At 40.6% G+C, this 14,172-nt stretch overlaps 1 protein-coding gene across 4 annotated transcripts in view; it reads right to left on the bottom strand.

The window, feature by feature from the left end:
- Positions 1-250: 250 nt before the first annotated feature.
- The window catches only part of LOC108242129 (C-myc promoter-binding protein), an 88,985-nt gene continuing 75,063 nt past the window's right edge, over positions 251-14,172 (bottom strand). For 2 of the 4 annotated variants that reach the window (XM_017426769.3, XM_037979970.1), the window contains 10 exons: positions 13,585-13,822; positions 13,361-13,464; positions 10,570-10,745; positions 9,755-9,916; positions 8,158-8,341; positions 6,714-6,968; positions 6,429-6,546; positions 4,795-4,957; positions 3,196-3,260; positions 251-2,776 (listed from right to left, as the gene is read on the bottom strand). In XM_017426769.3, coding sequence (XP_017282258.1) covers positions 2,640-2,776; positions 3,196-3,260; positions 4,795-4,957; positions 6,429-6,546; positions 6,714-6,968; positions 8,158-8,341; positions 9,755-9,916; positions 10,570-10,745; positions 13,361-13,464; positions 13,585-13,822 — 1,602 coding nt within the window. In that variant the 3' untranslated portion in view covers positions 251-2,639. Of the gene's footprint in view, positions 2,777-3,195; positions 3,261-3,469; positions 3,491-4,794; positions 4,958-6,428; positions 6,547-6,713; positions 6,969-8,157; positions 8,342-9,754; positions 9,917-10,569; positions 10,746-13,360; positions 13,465-13,584; positions 13,823-14,172 lie in introns of those variants that run through there. The other 2 variants (XM_037979968.1, XM_037979969.1) reach the window with 2 other exon arrangements.

The following is a 14,172-nucleotide window of genomic DNA, read 5'->3' as shown; positions in this document are numbered from 1 at the left end:
AAAAACTGGTTAGAGGCCAGAAGGTCAGTCATGAATCTACATGATTAAAACTTTAAAACAGAATCAAACCTAAACAGGTGGAGTAAAAAATCCTTTATAGTTTTAAAGTCTTGCGTAAAAACTGCCTTCAACGACTTCAAATTTACCTGATGGCAGCATTGTTTTGATCAAACTTTTATTATTTTTTATTTTTTTAAGAATAATAAAGTAGATGAAGTTGTTTCGGTCGTATCTGAATGAAACTAACTCATTTGTTAGACAAGATTTAATAAAACAAAACATTGTTCTCTAGTGCACGAATCGACGACACCAGATATTTAAGTATTAAAACAAGACATCAAACAAACACATCAAGGAGGGAAACGACTGAACTGAACCAGCAGAACACATGGAAACAAGTTTAAGTTTGGAAAATGTGATAAACAAGTAAAACAAAATGTCACTTTTAAAAAGAGAACGGTTTTTTTTCTAACACATGTAGTTTTTATTTCCATCCTGTTCTTTCCCTTACTGTGTGAAAGGCTTTCTGTGTTGAATTACTTTTACCAGCATGAATATTTTTCAGTTTGACATCACATGAATAAGTTTCTGTCTATGAATTAAAAATGCCAGAATTTCTCTGTATTTTTTGAGAAGTATTTCAAAACTGTCTCACAGAATAACTACGACAGAAGTGATGAATCGGGGGGTGCTCTGATTCCCACCACTAATCTGTCTGAAGTTACGTTAACTTTTAACCTTAACTCTCTGAAACATTTACAGAATAATTAGTTTATTATGAAACAAGCTGAGATTCAAGTCGTTTTTAAGAGGCTGAACAGGAAATAAAAATTCAGATCACAGACGTCCAGTTTGTAACTTCATATAGAATAAACTTACATTTGTAAAACAAAAGAGAAAATGTTTAATGTCCTCACATTCAGCTTCAGTTTGGTGGTGCAGGTAGACCTGTGGCACTTCTCCTACCGTCGTTCCCAGATTCCTGGTGTGTGTTTTGTGCCGCCGCTAACAGAAACACGATCATGAATGGATTTAAGTTGTGATATTCACTCACTAATGTTTGGATTTACTCTTTAAATCAGCCTCTCATTGGGCTGCGACTCTTGGAGACCAGTTGGTGAGTCAGATTGATGAAAAATCTGATTTCCCGACAGGCCTCGTCATTAGGAGGTAGCTGTATCTGTTCAGTCTGATGTTGGCTCAGGCTGACCTCGAGATGTCACTAAACACTGAAGATCTGAGGCCAGATTCTGCCTCATCCCCGACATGTTCCGCTCGTCATTTCTTTGTAATAAATTGTTCAAAAACAAACAAGCTGGGTGTTCCTGTCTCCTGCCTTATTTATCACTGAACATTCAGGGCTGTGGCTTTGGGTGTTTTCAGTCAGAGGAAAGCTCCTGCGCAGGTGTCACACTCCCAACTATAGCCTTTTAGGATAAAAAACAACAAAAAAAACAAGAAGGGTTTGAGATGCCTGCGACAACACTGCCTGTTTGGAGAGGAAATTTGCCACACAAGCTTCTGAACAAGTTCAAAATTCCAGCAACAAGACTGCAACCCTTTCCTACCCTTGTGAGGACACTGAGAAACCCCCACAAACATCTGGAGACCTTTTGGAGATTCCCCTCAGACGTGACGTTTGCCAACCAGCTTCAGACGGAGCTCAACTCCTCCCCTCTTTAACGGCACAAAAACAAAGAACCCTGATGTTTACTTTGTGACCAGCCCCATAAGAAAAAAAAAGATGTGTTCACATGGCGACTAACTGATAAAAACAAAACAAAACATAATAGAATTCAAACAAACTAAAACCCATAAAGCTCTGTGTGGATGAGCTGTTTTCACAGTCGAAGAAAAACCTCACCTCATGTTTTTACTTTCCCTGTTTTTGGGTGAATGCAGCGCACTTCTGCAGCAAACCTTCTATTAGAGTTAGATTTCTGCAGCGTAGCATGAAGGACATTAGAAGCAGCTTAAAAAGAACAACATTTATCACCACTGATGCAGTAAAAACAGTCTGAGAAGCTGGAGCCGGTCGATATTTGGCATTCAATTATTCTAAAAGCAGCTGCTGGATGTTTCCTGCTGTTTGACTCAATCAGAGCATCTCTCCTCTTTTCTTTTCTTCGTCACACGATAAAACACAGAGGGCCGAGAACTGTATGCACTATGAAAGACTTTCCAAAACCTGCTGATGTGAGTGGTGAGTTTTTTGACATGGACACAGCCACCGACAGGACACCGTGAAACAGTAAGAAAAAGACACAGCAATAAATAAAGCTGACTTTGTATAAATAGAGTTCAAGTTAAAATATTGCTAATATTAGTCCTCATATGATGTATACAATATAAATGCTGCGATAAAAAAAAAAAATCCCTCTAGTGTTTGTTATTTACAGTAAATTTGTATAATTTTCACAGGATTTCAACAGAAACCAGGTGGGTGAAGTGGCGTTTCTGAACGTTTCCGTCGTCACAAAGCTGAGATGAAGTCTGTGAAACTTAGGCTACATTGAAGCGAGCGCAGCCGGCTGTGACCTCAGATGGACCCCTCCGACGTCAGCGTAGTGCACATCCACAGGCTTTCAGCGAGTTTCCTGAGCTGGACTTAAGGGTAATGAAGGGGAGCGGGTTTGTTTTTACAAGTAAGGCTCTCCGAACGTCCGGCGGCACTCCATGACGCCCGCGCTCGGAGGACGGTCACAGTTGTGGGTCAGCTTCACCAGGTGCGGCGTGAGCCGGTCGTGAGCCAACTTGTACTCCCGATCGAAGGCGTCTGAGAAAAGACGAGGACACGTCAGGTCGTCCTCGCTTTGTCGCATCTATTTTCTCCTAGCTTTAATTTTACATGTAATCTCGTGTTCTTCCTCCCAGTTTATTAAACATGTAATGACAATTAAAGGACTTTCGTATGTGGTGAGAAACAGAACACAAAAATTAAGCTTGAAATTAGCGACAATCTTTGGTTTATTATTTGTGTTAAATTATAAATTCAGGTAAAAGTTTTGCATATTTAAATCAGCATTTACTGTAATATATCACCAAAAAAAACCTGATAATGAATACAACCGTGTACACAAACACTCACACCTAATGCTCATTGTAAAATTTAAAAAAAAAACTCTGAAGGACAAAATGTCAAACCTCCACCAAAGCTGCAGAGTTGGAACAAATTAAAGGGACATTCTGACTCACCGATATCAATGTTGTCTTTTCCTAAAGCCACGAGGGAGAGAAACAGGACGTCCCGGTACAAACTCCTGAGGGGCAGAAACAAAATGAATGACTGCTTATTGTCACTACCATCATTCATTCAACCGAAGGTGTTTACTTTGAGTTTTACATCAGATCTAAACAGGGACTGGAGGTCCACACCGTGATGACACACTGAAGCCACCACAGCTTCTCACCGAGGGAGTCGTCTCAGAAAATAGTTCCCATATTTTGAATCGAACAATTAATATCTTACCTGCTGTAGATAACTCTTTCGCTACATGACAGAAGAGGGAGGGAAGGATAGAGTGAGATGGAGGAAGATGATCCAGGGAGGCAGACGGGAGAAGAAGTAGAGCTGAATTCTGATTGGCCCGTCAGAATAACCGAGAGTCTGAGAAAGGCTAAGACCAAAGTGGACTGCTTTTCTTTTAAAACAACTCGTCTCGACCACTTTCTCTACATGTTCTAGGTTAGGTATGAAAACCTGGAGAGATTTGTATGCTGATTGTACTTCTGCATTTTTTTCCCCCAACAGCTAGTAAATTAATTCTCCCCGAACGTATTTCTTTCAGACACTTTTAAGCTCAACGTCAGGTCTGCTCTTCCTACCCTCTGATTTAAAGTGTTTCTGCAACTTCTCCTCTCACTGAGAGGGGCAATCTCTGTTCTGTATATTCAAATATCTTTCACCTTTAATCAAATGCTTCCCCTGCGTTAAGAACTGGAGGGAAGACGGACTTTGGACTGTTGATGTCAGATGATGTTTTAAAGGGGGTAAACGGGACATTAATCTGTGCTCACTGTACTAAAGCCAGGCTCACAAAAATATTTGACACCGTGTCCCCTCTATGTGAACGACACCAACAGGCCACAGAAAATTATTCACATGAGGTTCTGGTCTGAAATCTTTCTCATGTTGTCTAATGTAAGTAGAGAGGATATCACTCCTAATGTCCTACCTGCCTTGTTCAGAGTATAGTGTACCTAACTTGATCTCTCCTGATAAAAAGAACTTAATAGCTGTCACAAATCTGCTGCTCAGGGGGCTAAAACTGTTAAAATGGAAATCTGCAGCTCCACCTACATATACAAGCTGGATTGGAGAGGTCCTTTATTTTCTTAAACTGGAAAACAGCCTGACTTTGGCTGATAAAGCTCTATCATTTGAAATAACCTGGAATCTCTTTACTTCCTGTGTTAAAGGTTCAGGATGTGAGATCATTCTGGACTGAGCACCACAGTGATGCAGCCTGACGTGTCATGTGTTTGGAAGTGTATGTGTGTTTATAGACTCATTTTTTCTCCTATCATTATCATAATTTATTTCCTTCTGTTTGTTTGTTAGGAGTGGGTGTCAGGGTGGGGTGGTGTAAGATATTAATTGTTCATACTCCACGGAACCCCATTTCAAAACCTCTGAACTATACCTTTAAAAACTAAATCATTTACACACATTTAACATTGTCTGCTTCAAAACAAGGCACGGCTGATTTGGCCAGTTTAAATACCTAAAATACTAGTATAAAGTAAAAACCCTCTTTCAGGTAAACCTTCCTCTTCTGTGCAGACCCTACTGACCTTTGCCTTTTGACCCCGACAGTTTTGTCCAGGAGCTGCAGCAGCTGAGCCATGGGCCGGCTGATGTCGTTCCTCTGGATGCTCTTCACCACGCTCTGCAGCAGCTCCTCACTGAACGGCTTCTCCTCCTCTGGGACGGGCCGGGACAGAGGGTACCCCACGTCTACACACACACACACAGACACACACACACAGGTCAGCAATGGGCTCATACTGTTTGTTCCTCAGACACAAAACAATTACACACAATGAGGATGGTTTGATATTCCAGTTTAGCTGTGAAGAACAGATTTTGTAAAATGAGAAGAACCCCGTCATTAAATTTAAAAAAAACATCACTTAACATATAAACACGAACTGAGTGAGTTACATATAAGACGGCGAGCGCAGATGTTCACAAGAAAACAGAGCAGGACTGCACTGAAGCAAAACACCCCGTTTTGGCCACAGTCTGAATAAGATTTGACACTCCACAGATACTTTCATTCCAGCACTGAAACGAAGGCTGATTTTCCACAGACAACACTGCAGGGCATCAAGCAGAAGCACAGACGAAAACAGCAGTCGCGGCTCTAACACAACACAACAACGGGACTCGTGCGGGAGTCCGGAGCAGAGACGAACACTCACTTTCTAACAACAGAGTACAATTAAGTCCTGGAAGACAGAGCAGACAGAGCCTGTTAGAACAAAGATGGCCTCCATCAATCATCCAGTGATCAGTCACCGCGGGCTGATCGAAGCAGCACACAGGTCTGTTCTCTCACAGAGATCAATACTCCACCACTGAAGGTGGGCTCTCACTGGGCTGCGACTTGTTGGTAAACGGCATTCATCAAAGTCTCCAAAATGTTTGGTGACGTTTGCAGCGGTTCACAATTTCCTTGTGTGAATCGAAGAGACTTGGAGTCCCGTGGCTTGAGTTTGGAGCATATTCAAAGGTTTGTGTGAGAGCTTTTCTCTCAAAACAGTCATGGAGTCGACGTGGGCGTCTCCAGCCTGTCTCCAGAGCACCAAAGCTGCATTTTTACTCCTGTACAGGAGCTCCTCTCTGACAGCAAAGAGGCAAATGTCCAGGTCTACAAAACATGTAATAATTATTGATAAACTGGTTCAAACCTGCCTGTCTTCATTTAAAAAGTGTACAAATCATACATGTGGGGGCCGCTGCCAAGGTGAGTACAAAGTGGGCTTAGACAGACAACTAATGTCCAGCCGTGGACACAAAGATATGTCGGGATTTTCTAAAATTTGCCGCTCAAAACGCAGCCACACGGCTCGCCTATAGCTTGGCTGCAAACAGTCAGAAACCTGGAGAGTTCGGTGAAACTTGCAATTTCCTCACAGTTTTGAGTTGCTAGGTAATCACCAACAGCTGCAGCCCAGTCAGATACCACCTTAATCCGTCTGCTTATTCCTGCTCCTCATTTTTGATTTTTATTCAACCCTTCTTGAACTATGTCTTGTTTTCTCCTGCTGATTTGAGGACCAGTGGACTTTAATTCCACTTTTTTTGAAGGAAACACTTAAAACCCAGCTGAATCCAGGTTTTTTTCTCCTGTGGGAGCTGAGTCAACCCCGCCCCCCTCCTTGGTCCTCGGAGGTTTTAAAAGTGTGAGAGCAACGTGACTCACTGTATGTGTTCCAGAGGATGTAGAGAGGCTGGACGGGGTCCTGGTGCAGCTTCAGGTTGTCCCACAGGATCTGGATCAACACGTGTTTGCTGTCCTCTGACATCCAGTGACGAGGGACCTGAAGAAAAATGAGACAGAAACACTGAGTTACACCGGCAGCACGTGTGTCCTCCAGCGCCTGAAGCCAGTACTCTTTTTATAGATTTTACTGTAAAGTGGCTGACCTGAGACCAATTAATTATCATGCAGATATAAAGTCTGAATTTGTGAGTTCCTGTTTCCGACCTGAGTGTCTCTGTTGCAGTGCTCAGACGTGAGGATGAGACCTGGCAGGTTGCTGGGCAGATCCAGCCGCCTGAAGTACCAGACCAGGTTCCAGTAGATGATGGGATGATGGTCCACCATGTCGGCCTCACTGATCACCATGTCGCCCTCGTTCTCCAGCAGGCTCTCCAGCTCCTTCCACAGCACCAGCGGGCTCAGATAGGGCACTGTCACCGGCTCGGGGTTGTGGAGTCTCCAGTCCATACTCACTGGGTCCTTGTTGGGACAGAAATGATGGGAGCTTAGATTTCAGACAGGAGCTCAGTCTCAGCTTTGTTCATTTGAATCCACTCAGTGTGACGTCTGATAAACTAAAAAAACCAAACAATCGCAGGGATTACCAACAGTAAGATACCACAAGACAAGATTATTAAGTGTTTTTCTTTTACAAGCATTTCTGACAGATTAAAACATTCTTTTAGGTTTTTTAATTTCTGGCTGAGACAATCTGAACAATCTGATCAATCTTATTTAGATCCAACATCCCAAATGTGTCACAAAGCAGCTGTCTCCTTACCTAACACAAGGATTTCAACCATATCCTTGTACCAGGAACTACTCTTTCTTCTTATTTACCCTAAAGTTGTCTCTGCTAACACAGTGGCAGCTCTAGACAGAATTTTAAAGCATATAACAATTAAAGAGCAAGCTGGGAATTCAAATCAGCCTTCCTTGTTGCCCTTTACCAAGTTAATCAGCTTGTTTGACCAAACTGATCCAAAATATACTCTCCTGGTAATATATATGCAACCTTATATGCAGACATTTGTGCTAATATTGTGACAAATATATATTTATAACAGAAGACTAAGATTATGAAAATACTTCCTCAATTCCTCAATTTTCAGACTTATTTGTTAATTTTTGAGAGATTTTAACATCTACATACAAATACTCTGAATGGTAAATTGTTTTGACGTCCAATGATTAGCATATATGCAATATTATTTTAAAAACTATGCTTTTTTTGCCTCATATTTCCATGATGAACCTAGTTCTAGTTCTCTGCACGAACAGGAAGCAAACAACACTTCTGATACCCCCTTTTAACGTTAGGAATTCACAAAAAAAATACTGATGTTTGAGATGTTAAAGTGAAAACTTGATGTGGCAGAGGAACCAAAAGGTGACATCGTGGTGTCTAAACCAACTTTTTCTCGATGTGAAAAAGACACTCTTAATGCTCCCCTGCACTGATCTAAGGAGATATTAAAACCTTTGTAGGACTCTAACGTTATGGGACAGTTTTTCAATTCTCTCTAATCTTGACTCAGTTCTTTCAAATGTTTTACTTGCGGTGCACAGTTGAATTTTAGATATTGTGATACACCTGTAAGTTCACATGTGACACCAAAGTTTCCGTTTCCCCCTCAGTTAAAACCAAAATGTGAGTGCGGAAACAAACCGTGGCTTCATTCAGACGGCTCGGCAGGCTGCCTGACGTTGGCAGGAAGCAGCTGAACTGACAATTAATTTCCTCCAGAGGACCGAAGGCGCTGACGCTGCGGGTCATGGCTGCGCCGGACGACAGCGCCCCCTGTTGTCGCTCTAAGGGGATGTTGATACCTTGAGCTCTGATTGGCCGAGCCCTGGGACGACACAGGACGGGTGGTCAGGACGGCGTCCAAATAATTAAATCCCTTTTAAGACAACCGTATTTGCACAAACTTCAAAACCGTGTAAAAAAACTTCATCTGCATTAGCATTTATGTTTCTTTAACTACATACATGAACATGCTGCTAGACTTTGCAATCTTTTATGAAAAAAAGACCATTATTTTATTATATTAATTGATTCAAAGCTTCAGTATTTGCTCTGATACAGAACTCTGTGAAGTCACTAATCGCTGTATGCATCTTTATTTTTCCCATATGACATCTGCTAGGCAATTAGGCTAAATGAAAGACCTGATTGCTGCAGAAACATTTTAATACCAGGTGTGAACAGTTGTACAGAAAGATGTCAGGCAGCCAGAAGTCATGCTAGCGTCAGATCAGAGCAGGGCCTCGGTGCTGGTTGGGACCAGACTGGGACCACGCAGCTTCCACTTTAAAAGCTTTTTGTAATCTGACAAACTGGGAACTGCACGACAGGAATAAATATCCTGCAGCACATCTGAACATGAAGGTAAAGTCAGGTGTGTTATACTCCTCATGTGCTTTCTGATTAAACTGGACTTAATCCTTTATGCTGCTTTTTCATTCAAAATAAACTCTACTAACATATTCAAGGCTGGTCAGTGACCAAAAAAATGGGTTGTGGAGTATATTTTTACTTTTCTGAGAAAAAACAGTCACCACCTGGATTTCACCCATCCTGGATCTTACAGCCTTTTGATAAATACTGCACTAACATTACTTATATTAATAATAACAGTCTGCAAATGTTTTTTTTTTTTGTTAGTTTGGTAAAACAGCAAATGATCCAAACAAAAAGGAAGTGCTGTTTGAGTGCACTTTGTAAAACACAAATTAGTCTTTATAGAGTAAATTGAGCTTTTTTTAGGAGAACAAACCAAGTCAGTAACATTTTAGATTTAGTTATTTGATTCATTATTTCTCAATATTCATGTTATAAGCTGAGTAAAACAAATGCAGCACAAACAGAAGCTGTATTTCACACATTATTAAAAAAATTGGTTCTTACATTTCCCACAAAGCAACTAAGACAACAGTTCATAGTTGTGTGTTTTCAGATTTAAACTTCGGGCACAACGATCACTTCTGATTCAGATATTTATCTTTGAGCTGCAGCTTATGTAGCATCAATCATTCTGGAGGTGAATTTATCACAAACATCTTTTGAAACCTGCTGCAGCCGAAATAACTTCGATGTTACTCAGTGTTTTAAATTCTTCACCTTTTATTATATTTAATATTGTTTACCACTAAAGACTTTTTTACTTTTCTTTTGTTTTCTTCTAAGTTGAAGGAAGAAAGGAAATCATTTATTTTAGAACTCATATGGAAAGAAAACGTGGTGAAGCATTAGGTGACAGTACCTTCCAGAGCAGTCCTGCACAGCTGTTGAAGGGGAGGGAGGGGACACCGCTGTGGTGGGACACGGTGTGGACAAAGTAGACGTCCCCGTGTCCAGACCTGTGGAGGTGGAGTAAGACGACGTCATTGCCTCGTCCATGGACGGGCTGCCCTTCAGGAAAAGCCTGCGGAGAGAAAAATAAAAAATAACAATTACTGACATTTACATAATTTTGGTCATTTCTATTTAGTTGTTGTTGTTGTTGTTGTTGTTGTAGTATTTTGTTATGATTTTTGTTTGGTTGCTTGTTTTGTTTTCATTCCTATCATGTTCGAAATAAACTAAACTAAGACTAAATCCCCCAAAATTCAGTTTTTTAATTTTCAGGAAGTAATGATTTTGAGATGACCTACACAATATTAACCTTATAAATAACACTGAAATGTCTTTCACAGCTTTTAGAAATGTTTATTGTGAAATAAACTAATTTAAAATGCCATTGTGTTTTAAATATTAGTTCTTATAGATATTAAAACCAACATGTTACTGACCCCTACAACCAGAAAAAGGATTTTCTTTTATCACTGATGTGAAGTGGTTTGTTCAAGCTTTTATCGTTACAAATCAGTCAATTTTAACACGATTACAAATCGGACAAAGAGGGATTTTTTTGTTATTTGACATAATTTGCTCATTTAGCAAAAAGAGAGTTTATTTTCAGATTTATTGCAGAAAGAAAAATACACTTGCTGTTAAAAAAGCCGACAGTAAACAGGATAAAACAGATACATTAAGAAATGTCTTCTGTTTGTTAGGTATTAGACTGTCGTCATGTACCTTCCAGTCCCTCGCATGTCTCGGATCTCCACGTTGAGGAAGGGCAGGAAGGGGTTCCCACAGAAGGGACAGGTGGTGTTCAGGTTTGAGTCGTCGGCCGTCCAGCCGGCCATGATCTCCTCGTCGTAAACCAAACAGTCACAAGTTTTACACCGAGAGCAGCTGGAGATCAGCAGCTGGGGAGATAAAATACACAGAAGGAGCTCTAATAAACAGGTTTACTGAATGGAATAAAAAATAGTGTTTAGGTAAGCAACAATAAAGTCTGCACCAGTGTTTCCCTTCATTTTACTCCCAATGTCGCAATGTTTAACTTTTCAGGTATTTATTGTTTCTATCAGAAAACATTTCTTGGAAAAAGTCACACTCACACAGATTAATAATAATGAAAAAAACCAAACATTCAGAATGAAAAGACAAGTATCTTTTCAAGTTTAACATGACATGAATGTCACAAACCCTTACAAGCCTCAGAACACATTAAAGCAATAGTTCAGATTTTTTGAAGTGGGGTGTGGGAAAAGGTTATAAACGATTCAATCTTACCCGTTACAGATCGCTCTTTGATCGACCTCAGTTTGGAGAAACGGTTTAAATCTGACTTAACTGAGGAGCTAACAGCTAGTCTGAATGTGGCAAAGATCAAAGCAGATTAGCGTTGTCCTAAACGACTCTAATCTCAGCAGTTCAGTCACAATGAAACCATGTTCCTCCAAAATGAGGTCAATCAAAGAGGTATCTACAACAGGTAAGATATTAATTGTTCTTAGCCTTTCTACGAAAACCTATTTCAAACGATCTAAACTTTCTCTTTAAACTGAATACTAAAAACAACCCATATGTTTTTTTTCTAGTTAAATGATACAGATTTCACAGAATTTGACGGTTTTCTTTGTTAGACAAAATGACAATTGTCTACTTTGCCTAAAATTCATTTACAAGAACTTTCCAACTTTTGGTTGAAACCCTTGAACTGACCTGATCCAAAATTACAACAAGGCATCTAGGGTTGGGTCCAAATGTCATGTTGTTGCTAAAGTGAAAACATTTTTTGAGTTGTTCTGACTTTCTGACTTGTTACAGGAGCCAACAACAACAAATTATCGGAACTAGAAAGAAAAATGAGCCACAGTAACATCTGGTTATAACATCTGGTATTGTAACTTTGGTTGTTCGAGTGAAGAGACTATGTCTCCACCCATTACATATTTCATACGTATGGAGTAACTCTTTAAGACACCCCGTGAAGCCCACAAGCCTGATGCTGTGAGCAATTACCAGGTGTTGTGCATATCGACCAACTAGAACTTGACATTAGGGCTCAGGACCAACTATTACAGTCGAAAAGATGCTAGATTAATCCAAGAAAGGCCAAGGGAGGCCTTGCAGATGCTGAGGACAAACCAGCAATGAGACTGGCTGCTTAGATCAGCATATAATTCACCAAGCAGACCAAGAAGCAACAAAGCACCCTGGAAGCTGCACAGATTCCTCTCAACTGCCCGCCATTTTCCTCCAACAAACTTGTCGAGATTTTCATTACAAACGCTTTGCATTTACAGCAGATTTTATGAAACACCTTCTGGAAATAATGGGAAGCGTGCAATTCAGAGATGAATTATCCTGAGCAGTAAGAGGGCGGGATACTGTTTATCCCATTTCCAAAACCTAAAATAAGTCTCAAGAAGTGTGAACAATAGATAAAGACTTGCAGCCGTCCTTACGTACAGTTGAATACGACAGGGATCAACGGCATCTACCACATGTTTGTGTGTACGAAGGGAACTGCAAAGATTTTCTGCACTTGTACTGATTGTTGTGATTTTTTAGTTCACTATTTAATATCAGCTCAGTGAAAGGTTAGCACTTAAAGCTAGCCGCGACTGGTTTGGAGTGTAGATATATGTTGCGGCTTAGTCCTTGATTACTGTGGTCGGTTAACAAAAATGCAATTTTGCACAACATATTTAATTGTTTATGTAATGTGAAATGTACATTCTGAGTAAAAACTAAATTTCACTCTAAGTTCTAACCATAGACTGCTCAGACATGGGATTTAACTTCATTTTTTCCATGAGTTCCTTCAAAAGTTTAAGGTCAACTTCACAAAACTAATGTATTAATCATTAGAAAACTTTGCCTGTCTTGTTTGCCTCAGTGTTGCCTCACCAAATACCTCTAGTAATGCCGTCAGCTTCCTAATGTCCGCCATTAGAGCTGTCTAGAGTTGTTGGAGGTTTGTTTACCCTAGGTCACGTGACCTTATCCTAAACGTCATGTCAGGTAGACCGGAGAAAAACTCACTGCACACGATCTCCAGCGTAACAACCTGCATGTAATTTTGATCATTTATAGGCGGTATCTACCCTTCAGGTTCTTTAAAATGGGATCTAGAGCTGCTGTGGACAGTTTTACTTTTAAAGAAGCAGAGGAAAATGTATTACTACTGGCTCTATAAAAAGTGCTGAAAGATTTTGAAAAAATATGTTCCTGAAATAATTTATGTAGAAACACCATCAAAGAATTAGTCAAAAACACAACAACTAAACCTAAAATAACTCACAACAAGCTTTCCCCATAAAAGCTGCAAGAAGAGCAAAAAAACTTGACTTTGTGAAGAAAAAAGAAAAATCACACACATCTGAAAAAAAACAATGTTTTTAGCAAGAAACTAAACTCACACCTAATCTCAGTTTGCCTTGAAATGCATCTTAAACCAAGACTTCTTCTGTGTGTTCTGTGATCAAAGTGTGAAGTTCTCGTTTGTAGGTTTCGTGTTTCGTGTTTATACCTCCATGGCGTAATTGTTGAAGATGCTGGTGTTGCTGGTGTACCGAGAAGAGCCGAGGTCCGACTTGTCTGGCAGTGGGAACCCGGGCGGAGACAGGGCACTCCCTGCAGACGTCCAGTAAATGTTACACAGGAGAAAAGCAGTCAAATTTACTGGTTCTTCAGCTGGAAAATCTGAAAAAGTGACCATTTTTGACGAATTTACTGAGGTGAAGTCGTGTTTACCAGGAAGGAGAGACGAGGGCTTCCCAAGGCTGCAGCTTGCAGGGGGGCTGTCCACTCTGCTGTGGACGGGGCTGCGTCTGGGGATCCTGCGGGGACCCGGGGGACCAGCAAGGCCATTCTTCTGAGGAGAGCCCACTGAGCACTCTGACTCTGCACATTCAGCTTCATCCAGCAGGGAGGAGCAGTCTGGGTCTCCAACAACGAGGGAGGACACACTCAGACGGTCACTGTGAGCACCCTGATTGGACAGAAACGAGTCAAGCAGGTTAAAGCTAAACATATTAACACTTACTGACACTGCCAACTTAAAGTGTACATGAAAACTTCACAACTGCACCTCTGATCAACTTCAGTAACATTTTAAACTGAGCTTCTGTCCACCAGGGTCTCTCTGTGACTTTCTTTAATCTGCTTTTATTCAACAGTAGAAAGAGGACAGGAAAACATGCAGAAAGACAACACTGCATGCAGCAAATAAAGAGGATTTCAGCTTGCTTAACCCAAAATTTATTTAAAAAATGCACTTTAAACAGCCACCAGATGGCAACAGAAGGCTGTAACACAGGCTTACCAAAGGTTTTTTATTTA

The sequence above is a fragment of the Kryptolebias marmoratus genome, linkage group LG15 (assembly GCF_001649575.2).
Source record: "Kryptolebias marmoratus isolate JLee-2015 linkage group LG15, ASM164957v2, whole genome shotgun sequence".
Lineage (NCBI taxonomy): Eukaryota > Metazoa > Chordata > Actinopteri > Cyprinodontiformes > Rivulidae > Kryptolebias > Kryptolebias marmoratus.
Note: the sequence above shows the minus strand (reverse complement) of the source record. Positions and strands in the feature narration are given on the sequence as shown.